We start from the raw sequence: 20170 nt of genomic DNA, 5'->3' as shown, positions 1-20170 counted from the left end.
GTAAAAAAACAAGCATGAAAAGATCGCGACTTAAAAACAACGCAGTGTGAAGGCGCATCTATAAAGCGCGTGCGTGAAAAAGTGGGGGGGGCTATTCAATAAGATTAAGGCCTTCAGGTTGAAGGAAATGAAGTTTGTTGATCCATAATTTCTCGCGCTGCTGACGTCTAAATTTGGATTGGCGACCAAGTGATTCAATGACCGTAACTTTGACTATTTGTTAAATATTTGTTACGTCTTAGATATAATATTGTCAGTATTCTAAGGGAACCCCTAGCGAATACAATGGATTAAGAGGAATAAAAGGATATTCATACTTTTGTTATGTTCTATGTACAGCCTACATGGTTCATATTTTTGTTATAATGTTTATGTAGGGCCCTACATCCTACATACTATACAAAATCATGTACATAACCAAACCATGCCAACTATCCCAACTTCTGATATGTTCATTCGATTCCCCTTTATGGCGCGCGCAGTATATGAAACATACACCGACATGACCCATATTGTTTTTCCCAAAAATAAATGGGATTTACATTATATTCAGCACACTATCTGCTTTTAGACTGCCCTGTCTATTTAGTCCTGCAATGTTCTGGGCTTGATGAAGAGATGGATGCCATTGGCGGCTCTCTGAATAACGCTGTCGTCTATATCTACTTTCACAGCTGGATTGAGTGTAAAGTCAAAGTTGTGTAAGAGAGTTGCCAAGGTGATTTTCATCTCATTCATGGCAAAATTTTGTCCGATACAGTTCCTAAATTTAAAAAAATTGATCATAATGATGATTTTCTTTTTAAACACAATCGCCGTAATCAGCGATTTTTATGATTCTATTCTGAAGTTTAAAATTGTCATTTTCCAATACAGGTTTCAAGTTAATAAATGGTATTCCAGAAACAAGTAACATGACGTACTTTTCCTGGCAAAATATATATCAACTCGAACATAGAACGCTTCACGCACAGCCATATACTAGTCTTGTACACAGATTCATCAAACATCTCACCCTTACCATTGCTTACCACTTACATAATGCCCGAGGACCCGACAAATGACGAAAATTGCGATTTTGTTTTTCAGTTATAATAAACCCTTACACAGAGTTGGGTGAGGGATTTTTTTTTATTCATCAGTGAAAATTTGGGGGGTTTTTTGGCAAAAAATAATTCTTATCGTCTCACTAGTCATGCTAGTGGCCGATTTTTTTTTCTTAAAGACACTCCCATGTCACCCCTGGAAATCTAATGATGCGCCCCTAACGATGTTTTCAGAGGACATTCGTTTTGAGAACACGTGCCTATCTAAAATACCGGAAAAAATGTGTTCGAACACCCTGCGTAAATCCCATGTTCTTTTTAGTATTGCACGCTATATGAGTCACTGGAAACCAATGTTCATATTACGCATACCCCTCCCTTTCCCCGCCAAACAATGTTGGGAGAAGATATGGTGAAGATGAGCATATTGGTCATGCCAACATTATACGGGGGTAGAAGGGGGACCATTTGCAATAAGGGCTTTAAAGTGTTCGAACAATAATTTCTAAGATTGTAGGTCTTGGTATTCGTTGTAGGGGAGATGTGTTGTCATGAGGAAGTGATAACACCAAACACGCATCTATCTTTTAAGAAAAGAACTGATCTTGTCACTCTGGGTCCGAAATTATCTGTATGACTCTTCGTTTTAATAGTCGCATATTGATAAGGCCAACAAGAAATTGTTTGATTGTCTGCAAGCGACCGACCTTAAGGTTGGTCTGAACCCTGGAATTATGGAAACTTTCGGGCCTCATAACTGCTAAATTGTTGGTGTAAAGTATACAAAAGTATACATATTTAGAATGGCAAAGACTTGATAAGTTCATCTGTGAGGTCAAATTTGGGCGAAAATGCCATTTTTGGCCCAAAATCTCAAAAATAACGTTTTTTGGCCCACTTCTTTTTCGTGCAACGTACAAAAAAATTCTTGGGCCAATTTTTTTTTAATTAATTTTTAAAAACTAGATAAAAATATCTAGGACCCGTTTTTTTATTTTTGTTGAATTTTGACCAACTTCCCCAAAAATATTTGAAATTTGGGCGAAAATCGGGCTTTTTTATGATTTTTTTGAAAATTCAGCATTTTTTGACCATTTTTGGTGCAAATTTCTCGAAGTTGGTCGAAATTCAAAATAATGAAAAAATGGCTCCTAGATATTTTTATCTAATTTTTAAAAATTAATAAAAAAAACGTTATTTTTGGGATTTTGGGCCAAAAATGGCATTTTGGCCCAAATTTGACTCACAGATGAACTTATCAAGTCTTTGCCATTCTAAATATGTATACTTTTATATACTTTAGACCAACAATTTAGCAGTTATGAGGCCCGAAAGTTTCCATAATTCCAGGGTTCAGACCAACCTTAATCTACATAAAATCTGGAAGATTTTTTTACAAAAGAATACACCCTAATTTTCAAACTTTTTGACATACCGAAAGACAATAGAGAAATAATCTAATTGACACCTATTTGGGTTATTTAATAATTTAATTAGGCCTATAGGCCTACATGTTTTGACTATGACCTTCAACAATATTTAAAAAAAACCTCGAAGAGGATCTCGGGACAATCAAACAATTTTGTTTGGCCTAAGAATCATGAACACTTCAAAATATAAAATACCTTGGTCCAGCTGAGAATGGCACATACGAATAAGGTGGCATGTTCTTTAGATTTTCAGAAGAAAACCTTTCTGGTATGAATAATTCTGCCTCTTTCCATGTTAGCGGGCTATGATGTACTCCCATGATGATAGTTGTAATAAAAGCTCCTGTAAATCAAATATGGACGCATATTGCAGTAGTGCCCAAAGACGATTCACACTACTTAGGATTAGAAACACTTTTGCCAGGGAGCTGACATCTGGAGAATTAGGGTGCAGAAGAAATGCTAATACTTTTATTGGCAATGCGATCACATAATAAAGAGCTATTTGACGTACACTATGCACCTCTATTTAACGTAAATATCAACAAATGAAATGAAATTATAAATTATTTTCTAAATCTATGCTACAATTGAAAATGCGCATTGGAAAACAAAAACTTTCCATACCAAGGTGTAAGTATAAGGTTTATACTTGCTGTGACCATAAACCACGGGCTGTAATGTCGACAAACCTTGTTTTGTGGATTATAATGAAAATTGTATGTTCTATATACTTTTCAAATTATTTACACCATCAATTGAAATATAGGCCATATGCAAATGACGACATAAGTTGCTATAGGTCAGATGGGGATTTGTCATTTGGTCTAATACCATTTGGTCTAATATCCATTTCGTCTACATCCATTTCATCTAAACCCATTAGGTCTATTACCACTACGTCCACTAATCATTTGGTCCTATAACCATTTGGTCCGATAACCATTTGGTCCGATAACCATTTAGTCTAATAACCATTAAGTCTAAAACCATTTAGTCTAACAACCATTTAGTCTAATACCCATTTGGTCTATAACCACTAGGTCTACTAACCATTTGGTCTAATACCCATTTGGTCTATAAACCATTTTAGTCTTACAAACATTTAGTTTATTAATAAATAGACGAAATTGTATTAGACTAAATGGTAATTAGACCATAGGAGTATTAGACCTAACGGTTATTAGACCAAATGGTTATTAAAGAAATATTAGACCAAATGGTTATTAGACTATATGGTTAGTAGACATACCGGTTATTAGACCAAACAATGTTAGACTAAATAGACATTAGACTATTATGATTATTAGACTAAATGGCAATTAGCCTTTCTGGTAATAGACCAATTGAATATAGACTAAACGGGAATTAGACGAAATGGTATTAGACCAAATGGCAATAGACCGGTGAGATTTATGCTTAGACATTTAACGCTCCAGACTTATATACATAGATCGACATCAAGAAGAATTATTCCGGGAAATCGCTTACCAGCCGGGACAACATTGCCATCGGGGAAAGTGAGATCTCGTGTTAGCCTTCGTGCTATGTTTGGAACTGGTGGATTCATACGCATACTTTCCTTGAGACACATAGTCAAATAAGGAAGATTGTTTAGATCATCCCTGAAAAAATATAAATGAAATACTATGCTCAATATATAAAATATTATATAGCTGCGAAATTGTTTCAAGCTATCATTATCTTTTTAATCGGTCAATACTACTATTTTTGTGAAAAGTATCATTTCACAAAATATATCCAATCAAGAAGCTCTATTGAACAATAAAACGATGCCATAAGCAAACGAGTCAACAATAAAAAGGGAATCGTTTTAATGTCAATGTTTATTTTAATATTTATTTATTTATTTATTTATTTATTTGTATTGATTTATTTTTTTAAACTTTTTAAAACTTTTTTCTACTCTTCTCTTCTAGAAAGCTGCCATGTATAAATAAAGTCCCCCAGATTTGTTTAAATTATCACTCTTACCAATCAAGCTGATCTTTTCCTTTACTCCGGAAGTAATCGTCTACTTCCTTTTGACATTTGACCTGTATTTCCGGTCTTATCGCCATATTGAACAGAAACCATGATAAACCACTCGAAGTTGTATCATGACCTTCAAACATAAATGTGTCGACTTCATCTTGGATTTCCTGATCCGTAAGGCCTGAACCATCTTCGTCCTTTTCACACAAAAATCAAAGATATCATTTACAAACAAAATGATTGGATGTAGAATGTCTTTTCTCTTGACACAAAAGTTGACGATAAAACTGCTTTATTTTCTTTATGCTGGTGGATTTTTAGTTTTTATATTTTGTTTTTGTTTTTCAATTTGTTCTCCAATGCTGTATCTTTTATGTAACCACAATATTAAAGGTCTTCGTTCAGAAATTTGTTTCACCTGGTCTCGCGCAAGGCAAAAGATTTTTTTAATGAAATAGAAACAACAAGTTGTTTAAATGTGAATCAAATTGTTGCTGTTGTTGTTGTTGTTGTTGTTGTTGTTGTTGGTTTGTTAATAGGACCTATTTAACAACCTGTTGATTTGTTCAAAACATTGTACCAACCACAATAAAGTTTGTTTCATCATAGTCTCGTGCAAGACAAAAGATTTTTTAAATGAAATACAAAGTTGTTTAAATTTGAAAAAAAAAGTTGGCGTCACAGCGACACCTTCTATTATAGCAGTCAACTGTAAAAGACACTGTCAAAGGTTATTGTCAGAGACTCAGAATTTGTGGATTTTGGGGGGTTTGTTGGTAAGTTTACTAGTTGCATGTTTGATCTGGTAAGCTTACAATGAATCGTGTGAAAAATAAAATCATGAAATGATGCAATGGATGTATCGGATGATATAGGATAAGTTATCATGTTATCATGAATATTATCAAAAATGTCTGGAAATGTAGCAGTTTGGTACTTAATGGGCTCAATAATATGATGATGGTGAAATAAAAAAATAAACTTGAACAATAGCATGGGCAAAATCTAACAAAAAATATACACCCGAATTAGGGTGTAAATTTATCTCAATATGACACCTTAGAGAGCCAATGTTACACCCCATTTTGGGTGTAATGACCTTTTTGAAAACGGGTCCTCAGGTGGCCACCCTAGGTGTCAAAATGAAAATGACACCCAAAGGTGTCATGCTCTTACATCCAAAATAAAGTAAATTAGACATCTAATCATCTGAGGACTCATTTTTACACCATTTTGTCAGGAAAATTGTTGTTCTTGTTGTTTTTGTTGGTGTTGATGTTCTGTTAAAACATTGTGCTGCATGTACAGAATACATTTGCTCTTCTTCAGCAGGAAACAAATCTAATGTGATAAATCTCACTGCGCATAATTTACGTTGATGTCACTGTTATGTTTATCCCTGTATATCATAAACAATAACAATATGTCAAATTTCCTTAAGCTCTGATTTAAGATCTCATTTTGTTTTAATCGTTTGAGAATTAAAGAAATTGTAATCGAAGACCCAAGGCAGGAAAATAATCAAAAGTTGCATTTTAATGTTCTAATCTATATTGAGAGCACGGCGCTAGTTCTCTTGTTCGAGAACGCTTTGTACAAATCAATAGCACATCCAAGTGGAGCAATCTGCTTTTTGAACCTGCCATCTTCCTTGGGATAGATTTTAAATCACTGTGTATTTATTTCTTAACCGATTTTAACAAATGAGGCCTGAAATCATGGCATATCTATCTTTGTTTCGGATATACAGGGGTGAAAATAATTGGTACCTTAATTCTTTTACGGTCCGTATTATAACATTACCTTAGCACTTAGCAAAATGTCGAGGAAATCCACGTATTTTCTTTCATCCTTGATTGCTTCTGGATGCTGGATAGCATCCTTTCGTTTTTGGATGACTGATCTGGTATATGAATGCACTAGGTTGTTGGCTTGCCTCCATTTGTAACCGTTGTAGCTCAAATGATACAAGAGGTCGATATGGTGAGGCAGAAAACGAAACCGTGCCATGATAAGCTGTGATAACTCCACTACACCACGGATATACGGATGCTTCTGATTTCTGAATTAAAGAAAGGAAATCCATACGTTAAAAGGAAGGGCATTTCTTGATCCACAGCATCCCCCACTTTTCTCAAAAAAGTTGAGAGTTTTATACCACTGGAAACCTCTGACTACATAATGTTTATGTACAAAAAATGTCTTGCAGATCAATTCGTTTAGCAAAAATAACATGAAATTTGAATTACGTTCTGGTATACCAGAGCGATATTACAACACAATGTTTATGGAGCAGTGAAATACACACAATCATGAAAACTCGCAAACGCAAAATCTGAATCAACTGAAATTTTGGGAATAAGCTTTTTTCGTGGATATCTACTGAAAAATGCCATAAAAAGAGTATGTTAGGATCACGAAATACGCCTTTAACATTAGATGCTCTATAATATAAAACATAATAGTCAGTAGTGATTGATTTTTATTCTGAAATGAAACGGAAAAAAAACACAATAATGTGAGTGAGATTTTCCTCTTAAAACCTGGGGTGGCACGTAACACAAATGACCATGCGGGTACATGTATATATATGCTCCCCCAGAAAGATCCCTGTTTTGGGACAGCACAGCTCCAAAAGACCCCTGAATTTTACCAAAACATTTTATGTAACTCGGTTTTCATATCAATTTGTAAGCGCTCTTTTAGCAAAGTCATAGTTCATTGAATTTACAACCGTATGACAAAACAGGCGAAAATAGTAACATTTTGCACAAGATTTGCAATTTAAAGAGAATTGGCCATTGCTCATTCTGGTGACGCTAGTATATGGACAATATTTGTTCTTTTTCATTAAATGATATAAAATTTGACAAATATTGTAAGGAACACTTGAGGTTTTGACTTTTAAAACCTACATTTTGGTCAAAAATGTAGTTTTCAACATGTTTTCCACATTCGCCTTGCTATCATTGAATTGCGTTATCTGTTGACCTAGTGACGAAATGTGTTTTTACTGGGAAGTGTTAACTTTCGTTTGATATAATTATAAAAAAATCTGATTGGATGAAGGGAACACTTGAGGTTTCGACAAAAAACAATCAAATAGGCCAATTTTTCAGCTAGAAGCTACACAGCTCTTACATTGCTATGCACTCAACAGTGTAGTGAAGACAATTCATTGCTTGCTTGAGAGCTCTTGGACGAAAATGTGTGCTCAGGTGTATCGAGGTGGAAACTGCGCTCATGATGGTTTATACGTATATAGAATCGTTTTTGTATAGAAACCTTTCCATATGCTACCAGAAAGCCAAGAAAGACCCTTGATTTTGACCGTTCGCAGCTCCGACAAACCCCCCTTTTGCCGGTACGCCGTTCCAAAGATCCAACATCTCCGAATTCGGAGAGCATATCCACCAAATAATTGATGATATGCCCTCCTCCCTTCCCAGAATGTTTGCCAGAGTTAACATCGTCAATCAGTTATTATTCAAATACGATCATTTTAAATATGACTGACAAGCCTTATATTTGGCACGGTTATTGATCCGATTTGATACGTTGTCAATAATGCACAATTATATACTGTTTTCTTAGTTCCTACGAGATAATACCTTTTCGTATCAAATTTATAACTCAGTTATTTATCAGTGAAGAAACCTCAAAGACGATACGATAAAAGTATAATGACGTACGTTTCAGCTTCTTCTTGACAGTTACTTTCCACGCTGAAGATACACTTCAGTAGACTATCTAATGTCAGCAAACTGACATCTGTAAACATCTCCCTCGATAGAGGTTCCCCGTCATGATACATCCGTCTCCATTTAGACTGTAATAGAAATCACAAAGATGGTCCTGGTAATGGATACAGCCAGTGCTTGCAACAAAATCAACAGGCAGCTCTATTTTCAAGCGAAATATGAGGTGACCGCTTATAAACAAAGGACTGTAGGCGTATTTGACATGCTCAGTCATTGTCAGTATAACAGTATGATACACAGTGTCGACAGCCTCTAAATAAATATTCTACCATTTAATACTCCGTTGGTGAGCGACGGGCGGTTGGTATTTAACCAATAAGACACCTCGCCTTTCCGAACACAAGAAAAGGAGTCCTATCTGAGTGGCTAGAAACCGATCGCTAGATCGCTCAGTGATATAGTACAAACTTAGATGTAGAGATGTATTCAATTTCATTTAAATCAATATTCTATTACTGACGCAGATAAAGAAAGTTGTATATTTGTCACACGGTGCTGTATTGTATTATAGACTTGTGATTTAATATTCTGCATAATTTTCATATTTTCATAATTATAACATTCTCAAACAGTTGAATATATCACATTATTAATGTACGATTTAAAACATTACGGTGAAAATGCAGTTAAATATATGTGTTTAAAGAAAACAGCAATCGTAGCTGAGTGTATTGAAGTTCCAGTTAGTGTATTAAAAACAAAATCTGCGTTTTCAGACAACAAATCGAATTTTCTTGTAATGGCAACGCCACATGGGGTACTGAGCATGCGCAGATCGTATAAACGTGTATGAAAGGAAACGCTGCGGTATCTCATTTCGTGTGAGTATGCTTAGCCTGAGGCGCTCGGCCTATCTTGAACAAAATCGCCATGCGTAGCTTTTGAAGAACGAGTGGATTCGCCGTACTAAAACGGCAATTTTTGACGATATAAGGATGATGACGCTGTGTGATAACCATATATCTAATATAACTGTTCGATAGCCTTATTGCTCAAAATCTGTTTTGGCACTTGTTTTTAAATCACGTGTTTTCAACGAAACTTGATGCGCGCGCATATATTGCTGGTTAAGGAGCAATAACCATTATCGAACAACTTATTTTACATTTTTCATTTACCACAAGATCATTAGCAGATCCTTGAAATATCTTTGCATAAGGTCGAAGGACATCGAAGTGGAATCCTGGGGTAAGTAGTCGTCTATTACGAGCCCATTTCTTTCCATAGCTAAGAAGTAAACCATCCCCTAACCACGGCCGTATCATGTCAAAGATGTAGTCTTCCTTTGGTTCTGTCGATAAAATTGTTCACAAGGTTTTTGATATTTACGTGTAACTCCTACAAATGGCTACATTTATCATGATTAATGATATTGTATTTGCATTTACATTTCGGGTTTTTTTAGGGCATCTTTCCTCCCAAATATATGTGTTTCAGATCTTTACCTATTTCGACCATATGCACACTACACAAAAGTTTTGCAACATTGCTGGAAAAGGAAGAATTACGCAGACTGTATAACATTTGATCCAATATCCTGTCGATTTTACATGACGGACGTACTGGAAGGAAATGTTCTTTGCTGAATTAAGTAAGACTATGCTAATACATGGGATGGTAAGGGCTAGTCACTTGTGGTGACGTCATGAGCCTATTCCAGTTCTTACAATGGTGGAAAGACGGAATCAGTTTGAATGCAGAGACAAGGAAAAATTGGTTAGTGCCAAATATCAGAAAAGGGGTAGTGGGAAAATGATCCACATTATTTGTCGAGTGGAAGAAATTACCCCCATAAGACGATAAAGTTCCATCGAGGTCTGGAGGACTCATACGAAAGAGAGGTCTTGTGATGTGCCCTGAGTAATTTAATTTAATTTAACTTTGTCTACAAGCTGAAAGTATTTCATAAGAGAAAGGGGAAAACCAAGAGTTTGTGTAGATCAGGGTTATATAATCTGGGAAAATCCCACTATTCTCGAACATTCTCTATATTGCATCATTTTAGGAAATCCACCAGGAAGTGAATGGTAGAATGGTCTATTAATAGATTGTATGTTTTAAGTAGAAAGCTTGAGTCTGGTCATTGCAGAATGTCATGAGAGATTGTAAACTCTGAATATAGTTGCGATCAACATAGTGAAATGAATAACAATCTTTTGCATTTAGGCCTTGTTTGGTTTTTGTGGACTTTTGAATCGCTGTTGTTTGTTTTTACATTTCTGACTAAACTCTTGAAATAAAACTGAACAAGTTTATTCTTTGTTTATCAAAATAAAATACTGCATCTGCCATGATATGGCGCGGCCTACTCATGTGCCCCGGCAAATGCACACGGTGGCTGTGACGGTGGTACAATGAACCTCGTGTTGCATTATGTCACGCAAAGAGCTTGCTCAGGAATACGTGGAATGCGGACCAAGTACGTAGGTTGTGAACTTGACATTCACATGGGTACTAGTAGAGGGTACATAGATTATGTCATGAAAAGGATATTTATATTTGTTAACATTAACTTACATTATTTTCAAAAATCTACATGTAGCCTTTTTTGGGACACCCGGTATATGCAAGTGTACAATGACATCGCTGAACAGACATTTTCTTCTGGATAAGCAAATAAGGAGATATACATCAGCCGTCCAGAATATTTCAAGAACTCTATGATCACCAAGACTGCTGGTTAAGTACTGATTAGTTAAAATTGTAATTGTGTGATTATAATTTAATGTGCAATTGTTGTTATGTACCAATCATATCTCACTTTCAATTAAAGACTTAGATTTTGTTACCTTAATCAAACAGTGTATTTGTGTTGTGCATTCGTGTGAATTCAAACGGATTCCACGTCTTTCCTCCATTATAAGCACTGGAATAGGTGTATGATGTCACCACAAATGAGACCTTCTACTCCATTTAATAGCCTTATCTTATTTATTTCATGTACAGAACAATTCCATCCAGTACGTGATCATGTAAAATCGACAGAATATTGGATCACTGTTCCATTACATTTTGCGGGATTCTTCTTTTTTCAGCAATAGGCCTATTGCAATATTTTGTGTAGTGTTTGTATATCTGTTCAAAATGACCCCAAACATAAGTTTATGTAAAGATGGACAACTCATGAAACATTATTTCTAGTACGGGGTTGCTAAATTGATAACTGCCTGTCTTTGTATTTCGTATTATTACCTACATAATAAAAGAATAACATATTATAACGATTTACCTGAAGTAGATAAAATAGCCTTTGCCGCTTCGTGATGGTAGACGAGAACTATTGGCAAGAAAGGGCCAGCCCACAATACACAGTATTTTGGATATGGAACGGTTATAGCTTCCATACCCCATCTCTTTTCCTTTAGGTTCCCGGTTAACTGATAAAAGATAATAATGATAAAACAATTACTCCTTACTATTATCTACCCTCGAGGTTCGGTCAACCTTATCCCGAGTAATAAGTGCAATCTTATAGGATGGCCCCATTAGACCGAGTGGTTTGGTGGAAAATCGGAGAATAAGTGCAGCCCTCATTGTAATTATATCAAGATATGTTGCATTCGATTGTAACTGTACTTTCACTGAGACTGATAGAAATCTTTGCATGACTATTTATTGAATACGTTACTTTAGCGGAGCAATCGAAGACAATCTTAATTAAAATCAGAGAATGTTTTCATTTGTTTCTCCCATGGAATCCAAATTTTGACATTACCCTTTTCCACGACTATAACTCAAGAACTGTACTTTTTCTAAATCCTTATGACGAGAGAAATACACAGTATGGTTTTTAACAAGATTCGACCAACTCTTAACTTTCACCTCCTGCATAATTAGCCACTGTTCCACAACTTGGACTTTCGGGGACTTTTGATATGTTCTAGTGTGAGCTTTAGGAATTCTGTTGCAAATAGTGGTAGGTAATTTCATATTTTGACTAGCCAACGTGTGACAAACATCTAATTTCGAGTTCAACTGAATGCGTTTATCATAATAATATTATTTTTTGATTATCAAAGTTCGACGGGACAACCATAGGCTTAGATTATTCTTTACACATAGCGAAGATTGAAAAACGGTTTTCAAAAAAAAAATACAAACAAAAAACAAAAAAACAAAAAAACACTGAATTTTCTATACTCTAATGTTTGTTTTAATGTGATAAAAAAGCATCACCAAGCAGCTTCTTAAAAATGGCCACAATAATGCAGTGCTTACCTTCGGAAGATGACCCAATAGCCAATGTCTCTCAGGAGCTACAGGAAAAGCTGCCAACGCCTTCTCAAATGCCATTCTTCGTCGAATCAACTGCCCTAGCTTAACCAGAAGCATCACCATTGTCATGAGAATAACAGTGGTGACAAGGACCCTCAGTGACGAGCCCACATCTATATCTGTCCCTGCTGGGAGCATAGATTTGAATACAGATGCAGCGAAAACCATTTTGTATAAATATTTCGTATAACTTATATTCAATTGAAGCAAATCTTTCTTTGCTGTCTCTTCTGAACTATTCTTGAAACAATAGCAACATCGGGTTGTTTTGGATTGTTCCGTTTGCGAGTATAGCCAAATCTACGAGGAAGTGTATTGAACCTTTGTCTCCTATATACAGGGTGAGTAGAAAAATGTGTCATAAAAAAGACACGGTATTTTTTTTTTCACACAAGGTCACTAAGGGATATATCATTTCTGAAATGTGACTGGACACTACAAATGAGCCGTAAACTCGGCAAATTGTATTCCAAGTTACAGTGTAAAATGTGCGTGAAGGTCGTATTCAATTCGGTGCGACAAGTATCTTATCAAACACTGTATAAACCAATCAATAATCCTATTGCTGAAGAGGATAATAAGCTTCTACCTATTTCTATAGAATCCTTAAATAGTTCTTGTCTTTGTTTGCTTTGGCTAAATCCTGTTCAAGTGGTGGATAACAAAGCATTGTATTTTGTCTAGGTATGTATAACCAACAATGAGAGGACATTCCTGAACCTCGTTGACTTGGGGATGATTTGAAATGACCACCAATTGTGACTGTTTGATATTTATTACCAGAAATGTGGAAAAAGAGACACTTGTAGAACCGAAAAAAGGTACAATTTTGTTGAAGGAACAGAGTTCAACAAAACATAACCCCGCTTCTTTCTAAACACGAAATAAAACAAAATTGACCGGGCCGACTTTACGGCTGATTTGTTGTGTCCAATCACAAATGTTTTAAAACCTAAAAATCAAATCGGTTCTTAAATAAAAATGGCTTCTTTTCTCGTTTGCACTTTTTTTACTCACCCTGTAATATCGGACCAAACAAAATCATAACATGTACCTCGTAGGACGATCTTATCGTGGATGGACTTTGTAGCAAATCCATAACAAATCTTATCTATGCCAGATTATTTTAAATTGAAACACGGGCCCTTGTTCACTCGTACATTGATCTTTCAGTAGTAGTCTCTGTCCCAGACGATGTGGCTCATCGTTGCACTCTTTATAAGGACGTGACATCCTGGCTACATCTGATTGGCCAGTATATTATAAATAGCTCTGTACTGGCGTTGATTTATGCATGTGCGCGTATCCAGAATTTCTGTCGAAGAGGGACTGTCGAAGGCGTGACCAATCACAGCAATTCTAAAGTTCATGACTCTGGTGACAACGGTGCTAAAATCCTTCTAATCTTAAAGTTATGATGTACGATCTTATAATATAAAATTGGTTCATTTTGTTAAACCTCGATTTTTTGGCATATTTATGATGTTTACACATGCCCCAAATTAAATGGAATCAGGAAATCGGGGTGGGCACTGTAACCGATCTGTATGTCCAGTATAATATCCTAACCAGTATCCACTATACTCTTCGCAGGATCAGCTCAACGACATAACATGTTAACGGGTGACGGAACCGGGGCAACTAGCAGTGAATTCGTTCTAGTAAACACTTAAAGACCCATTAAGTAATCCCAGCGCAAGTGTAAAAAAAATCAAAATTGTTTATAAATTGCTTAAAAGTGAAGGATAAGTCATTCAAATTGTCATTTGGTATTTTTGAAATGACAAATTTGGCAAAATCGACGAACACAGCAGTATTGACGAAGTTGAAGCCCCATTCAAATTCATGTAAAAATGTCTTATTTTTTCTTTAAAACACGGCTTTCAGCTGAACTTCTAGCAGGCTATGTTAGCCATCTATGACAATGACAAAGGTACCAAAATCTGAATTTTCATGATTTGAACGATCGTCCGGATGAGCAAATCACTGAATGGTCGTTTAAACGGCGTCACATACATAAATTCTTACACGAGCGCTAGATCAAATGTTATTGGAGTTTGGAACGATTGTTTTGATTTTTTCAGATAGCATTTATCACGTACTATTATTGTACTAGTATTAATGTTTATAGAACAAACAAACGATATAGTCCTATTAGAATATGTCAAAGTGTCCGGGTGCGTAATTTTTTTCTGCAACCATAACGGGACGCAATACGATAACGCATAGTGCTAGTACATACAGGGTGTCCCAGAAAAAAATTACCGAATGAATAAAATTAAACGTAAGTCGAGAAATAGATATCAGAATCCAAACATTTTAAATTAATGCATAGCCTATTTTATTGTGCATCACATATGAAAATGTTATTTGATTCGGTTGACTGGTTGCGAAGAAATTAACGATTACATAATGCGCGCATTAATGCAGTTCATTCCAAGTTTGATCAAAAGTTTGATCGCTCACCGTGTCTTAAAGTGTGCGTATCTCATTAAATTTAGTCCACATCATCTATTTTATAATCCGTTATTCATGCTTTAACTGAAGGGAAAACTTTGATTTCTGCAATTGGAAGCTTTCCATCTTTAATTCTTTAGGTTGTGCAAATATGTTATATTTCAACTTTCCGAAGAACATTTGAGCCAGGAATGACAATGATCAAGTGCTCACAGCTTTACGTGTGGTTTTTGATAGCATGCAACATTAATGATGAAGTTTTAAAAGATTCAAACTTTGCATTACAATTTCTTGGAAATATTCCAAAAACATTAACACCCCCAAGTACCGAGCATCATCTTACATGCAAGCTTTAAATATCGTGTAGGTTTTCAAATTTGAACAAAACCTAATAAATGTTTTGCAAGAAACAGATTGTTTAAAAAGAACGAAAAATAATTCACAGAACAAAATATGAAGCCCATTGACAGTTAACCACTAGTGCGCATCGTGTTGAACGATCTTTCTTTCAAACTTGGAATGAAGTGAATTGACGCATGCGTAATGTAATCGCTCATTTCTTCGCAATCAGTCAACCGATTCCAGTCAGATTGGCGTATATGATGCAGAATAAGATGGGCTGCACGCTGATGTTTAGATGTTTGGATTTTGATGTCTATTTCTCGACTTACGTCCAAATTTATTCGCCCGGTAATTTTTTCTGGGACACCCTGTACATGTAAGTATATGAGACCGGATGTAACACGAGTTTATTACCGTTATTATTTCCTCTTAAATAAAATAAAAAGAAATTTACTAGACTTAAAATCCTAAAATGGTTTACCTGGGGTTCGAACCCACAATCTATGGATTCATAATCTAATACCTACACCACTTTGCTATGAGTCGTTGTGTCAGAGAGATGTTTATCATACTTATTGATTACGGAATAAAGTGCATACACATAATATACTATTACTATTATATTAGTACTAATAAATACGTATATAATCACCCTAACCCTAACCTTTACCCTAACCCTAAACCCTAACCCTTAACCCTAACCCTAACCCTAACCTAATATTTACATGTTATCCCGGCATGTCATACGGTATTAAATACTGAGCACATAAAATAATGAAAGTTCAATACGCAACTTCTTAAAGTGCTAATATTAAATTTTATTTGAATAACAATAATGTATCTTTGACTAATTCTTTTTATTTTGACAAAATACTGAATACAAAACACTAACTTTTTTACAGTTGATATCTTTTACAGCAATCACAAAACGTTTTTAAAGCGTTTTAAAAAGGTTATATTTTGGGTTTTGGTGTTGGTAAAAACATTTTAAAAACATGAAAACGTTTCTTCACAATGTTTTTTTATGAAAACACAATATCAAAATGTTATTGTAAAATGTTTGTTGAAAACATTTTTTGCCAAAAATATTCGCCAACACTTAAATAACATTAAATATGTTATATTCTGCAAACGTGTATCAAATTTTTGAATGTTATGATAACGTTCTATACCATTTATTTACCCTATATATAACCCGATATTTAAACGTTTTCTGACAACCTTTTCGTAACTTTTACGAATAATGTCGAAAACGTTTTGTGGTTGCTGGGATTGAAAGGCCTGACAAGGCGCTGAGCTGAATAGATACAATATTAAGTATCTCAAATAGACTGCAACGCAACGACTACGCACAACACCCCACACCCCATGCCCACACATACACATAATACACACATCCTGATCACCCCACCACCCTTTCACGTACCACACATATGACACACACCCCGCACCCCAAAGCAACAATAATTAATGTGCTAATTAATATATTAATACTATTAAAAGGCCTCCCACAGGGGGGCAAGAGTTCTCACGGGTGGGGTGAAGCTGCACCCCTGCCCCCCCCCCACGACTACGCCACTGCTACTGTGCCGAAAAGTCTTGTTTTTTCGACAGTTAAAAAAATATATATCAAATTTATTAATAACATTGTTGAACAATATACACATTAGCCATATTTAATTTAAACACCTATTTACAGACTTTTCTTAATTCCTCACCATAAAAACTATACAATCTATCTGTTTCAAAATATAATCACGGTTAATAAAAATAGAATTTCAAAATGTATGTACTTATTATTTGATAATTTGGTGCCAAATAATAATTAATTTGTTCCAAAACTGCAAAGGGTATGTTCATCTATAATTAAAAGAAAAACATTTGGTTTGTAAGTCTCGAACGCCATCGCCATTCGAAATATGATTAACATGATTCTGTTGCCTTAATCGACTTCAGCTGTGGGTTGGTGTATTATGCTTGTGACATCTTGAATTTACGACAGATCTGTAGCCTGAAAAGAATGAAAGACACATAAAAGTGATTAAATCTCAGAATAATTTTAACATGTGCTATAAAATTACATTTCTAAGTTTAAGTTATGGTACAATTCCGGTTTGAAGAAATAAACAAAGACATTGCAAAAAAAGCATTTTAATTTTACAGGCGTGTTAAATGCCCATATTTTTTAACATTTTAAATTAATCGGTGCAAAATGGATTCCTCCATCTATTCTATTATTGTATTTTCTTAGCGAATGCTGAATAACTTTAAAACTTGTCTTTTAATACTTTTGGGCTAAGTTTATTTATCAATTATACGACATTCAACTGGAAGAACGTAATTCATAGATCATAGCTTATTATTTCTCTATTCTTGCAAAATAACGGGAAATTTCTTGCAAAATAACAGGAAAACATCATTAAAGAGATTCATCAGAATTGTCTATATAAATTATTACTAGAGTGCTCATAACAAATCCAGTTACTCACAAATAGTAGTAACGTTTCGCAAGCTTACTGACTGGTTGCTTCTTCTTGACTGAACTGTATCCAGTACTAGCACTTGCTGTCTTAGCTGTAGTGTTGCCAGTTGATTTCTCTTGGATAAGCTGGTTGTATGCATGACTGAGAAAATAAGCTCCCCCCATTATTCATAGCTTGCTCTTTGCGCCTCCTGATACAGATTGATTCTCTTATCCATCTTGGAATCCATCACTTTCTCACAATGAAGAATTTTGGCCCCTCCTAGTCTATGATGTGATTGTGCTCTGCAATGTGATTGATCTGAAATGGGGGGAAATGGCAGACTTGTGTTGTTTTGAAACTGATGATAAACGAGCGGCTCTGGTACATGTCCTTTGGCTGATTTTATCTGCTTCTTTCTGATGTTCTTTCATTCTAGTTCCAAAGTGTCTTCCTTTATCCAACACAGTCATTGATTACACTACACGATTGAGTCCATAGCAATGTAAGAGCTGTGGACCTTCAAGCTGAAAAATGGGCCTGTTTGATTGATTTTTGTCGAAACCTCAAGTGTTCCCTTCATCCAAACAGAATTTTTTTATATCAAATGAAAGCTAAATAATTCCCCTAAAAACACTTTTCGTCACTAGGTCAACATAGGCCTATTACGCAATTCAATGTTATTACAAGGTGAATGTGGAAAATCTGTTGAAAACTACCTATCCAAGGAAATTTTTGACCAAAATGTAGGTTTTAAAAGTCAAAACCTCAAGTGTTCCTCTCAATATTTTTCAAATTTTATGTCATTAAATGAAAAAGCACACATATATTGTCCATATACTAGCGTTACTAGAATGAGCAATGGTCAATTCTCTTGAAGTTGCAAATCTTTTGTAAAACGTTGCTATTTTCGCCTGTTTTGTCATCCGGTTGTAAATTCAATGAACTATGACTTTGCTAAAGAGCGCTTACAAATTGATATGGGCTGCCCCTCGCTGCTCCAAAAAGTTGTTGATATATTTGTCCTTTGAAAGTAAAATATGTCGTTGTTAAAATGAATATCAGGAGTTCCATGATGTCATCTACGATAAGAAGTGTCCGCTTATTCAAAGTCTTGTCCCCTGCAAGTCGATATTTGATAACTTCAAGTGCTTTGTCTGTGGGTGTATTTGTAAATAGGGAACTACGTCATGCGAGATGAACATGTCGTCTTCCTCAATCATGACATCTGACAGATCTTCCGCCAGCTGAGCAGAATTGTTCACATGGATCAAGAGACGCAGCGAGCACGCTATGAACAATGCGGGGCGAGCAGCTTATTTTTTTTCAGTCATGCATACAACCAGCTTATCCAAGAAAAATCAACTGGCAACACTACAGCTAAGACAGCAAGTGCTAGTACTGGATACAGCTCAGTCAAGAAGAAGCAACCAGCCAGTAAGGTTGCGAAACGTCACTACTAATTGGGAATACCTGGATTTGTTATGAGAACTCTAGTAATAAAACAGAAATAATATATAGTAAATTTGGTATTTTACCATGTTCACCTATCGTGGGTACACGCCACCATAGTTGAATGCCGGGTTTACAGCCTGTTAAGAAACACATATTGAACATTGTTTTAGTTTATAATCAGTAGAAAATCGCCAATTAGTCTTTATCTGTATGTCCGTCCGTTCACCCGACTTAATGACTCTAACATGTGTAAAACGATGCTCACATAACGAGAAGATGTACCATATGTTTACATCTTTTTATCAGAGAATCAATGAAAGTATAATAACTCCCAGCTAATATTCGTGTTGGAACAAATAGGACATTGGACCTGAGACTGAGTGTGTTCAGGTGTTAGAGACGCTGGACAGTGTAAGAGCCCGCTGTACTGCACAGACAAAAGAAAGTGATTGTAAATACTAATGAGCTAGGATGTGACATAAAAAATTATTCCATATAGGCTGTCGGGTAGATCTCTGTTCTGCGAGTGGAACAAAAAGGTGATCACCACAACATTATTCGGAAGAAAGCGCCATATAGGCTACACAGTTCAGTTTGTCACGAAATAACCAGCCTCTTGATTAGTTCACGTGAACAAACAGGGTGTTCAATATTCGAGTGAAATAAATTATATTGCAAAATGGAGTATTTATGATTAACACTAAAAGAAATTATGATGCAGTAACTGTGAATTAAAATCTTGTTTAAATTGTGTCAAATCAACATGCCGAAAGCCTTAGTTTTGGTACAATTTGGGCATACATACACTCATGTTATGACGTAACCAGTCCAGTGGGTCAGCTGACTGATGAAGTGTGGTAGTTGCAGACACAACGTATCAAAGTTGCAAAAAGTTATGTCCAATATCATGTTTATTTACAAAACTCTATGAACAAAAAAGAATTATT

The 20170-nt window shown here is 35.4% G+C and overlaps 2 protein-coding genes across 3 annotated transcripts in view; both read right to left on the bottom strand.

Moving 5' to 3' along the window:
• Positions 1-572: 572 nt before the first annotated feature.
• On the bottom strand, positions 573-12638 carry LOC140152728 (ultra-long-chain fatty acid omega-hydroxylase-like). Its single transcript, XM_072175197.1, has 9 exons — positions 12451-12638; positions 11462-11609; positions 9351-9523; positions 8164-8300; positions 6275-6533; positions 4472-4668; positions 3968-4101; positions 2672-2819; positions 573-763 (listed from the first exon to the last, which is right to left on the bottom strand). The coding sequence occupies exons 1-9, from the start codon at positions 12574-12576 to the stop codon at positions 586-588; spliced, it is 1500 nt and encodes a 499-aa protein (XP_072031298.1). The 5' UTR covers positions 12577-12638; the 3' UTR covers positions 573-585.
• Positions 12639-16847: 4209 nt separating this feature from the next.
• LOC140152722 (uncharacterized) overlaps positions 16848-20170 on the bottom strand; it is a 38302-nt gene continuing 34979 nt past the window's right edge. The window contains exons 22-23 of one of the 2 annotated variants that reach the window (XM_072175190.1): positions 19307-19360; positions 16848-17317 (exon numbers count right to left, since the gene is read on the bottom strand). In XM_072175190.1, the coding sequence (XP_072031291.1) occupies positions 19316-19360 (45 nt within the window). In that variant the 3' untranslated portion in view covers positions 16848-17317; positions 19307-19315. The remainder of the gene's footprint in view (positions 17318-19306; positions 19361-20170) is intronic. The other variant, XM_072175192.1, reaches the window with a different exon arrangement.

This window comes from Amphiura filiformis, chromosome 5 (genome assembly GCF_039555335.1).
Source record: "Amphiura filiformis chromosome 5, Afil_fr2py, whole genome shotgun sequence".
NCBI lineage: Eukaryota > Metazoa > Echinodermata > Ophiuroidea > Amphilepidida > Amphiuridae > Amphiura > Amphiura filiformis.
Note: the sequence above shows the minus strand (reverse complement) of the source record. Positions and strands in the feature narration are given on the sequence as shown.

What these genes read in the sequence shown, in the direction of transcription:
- LOC140152728 (XM_072175197.1), bottom strand. Translation starts at nt 12,576, where the DNA reads ATGACAATGGTGATGCTTCTGGTTAAGCTAGGGCAGTTGATTCGACGA. An exon ending in TATTGGGTCATCTTCCGAAG is followed by an intron (nt 11,610 to 12,450) that starts GTAAGCACTGCA and finishes ATCTTTTATCAG; the next exon opens with TTAACCGGGAACCTAAAGGA. An exon ending in GATCTGCTAATGATCTTGTG is followed by an intron (nt 8,301 to 9,350) that starts GTAAATGAAAAA and finishes TTTCTATTACAG; the next exon opens with TCTAAATGGAGACGGATGTA.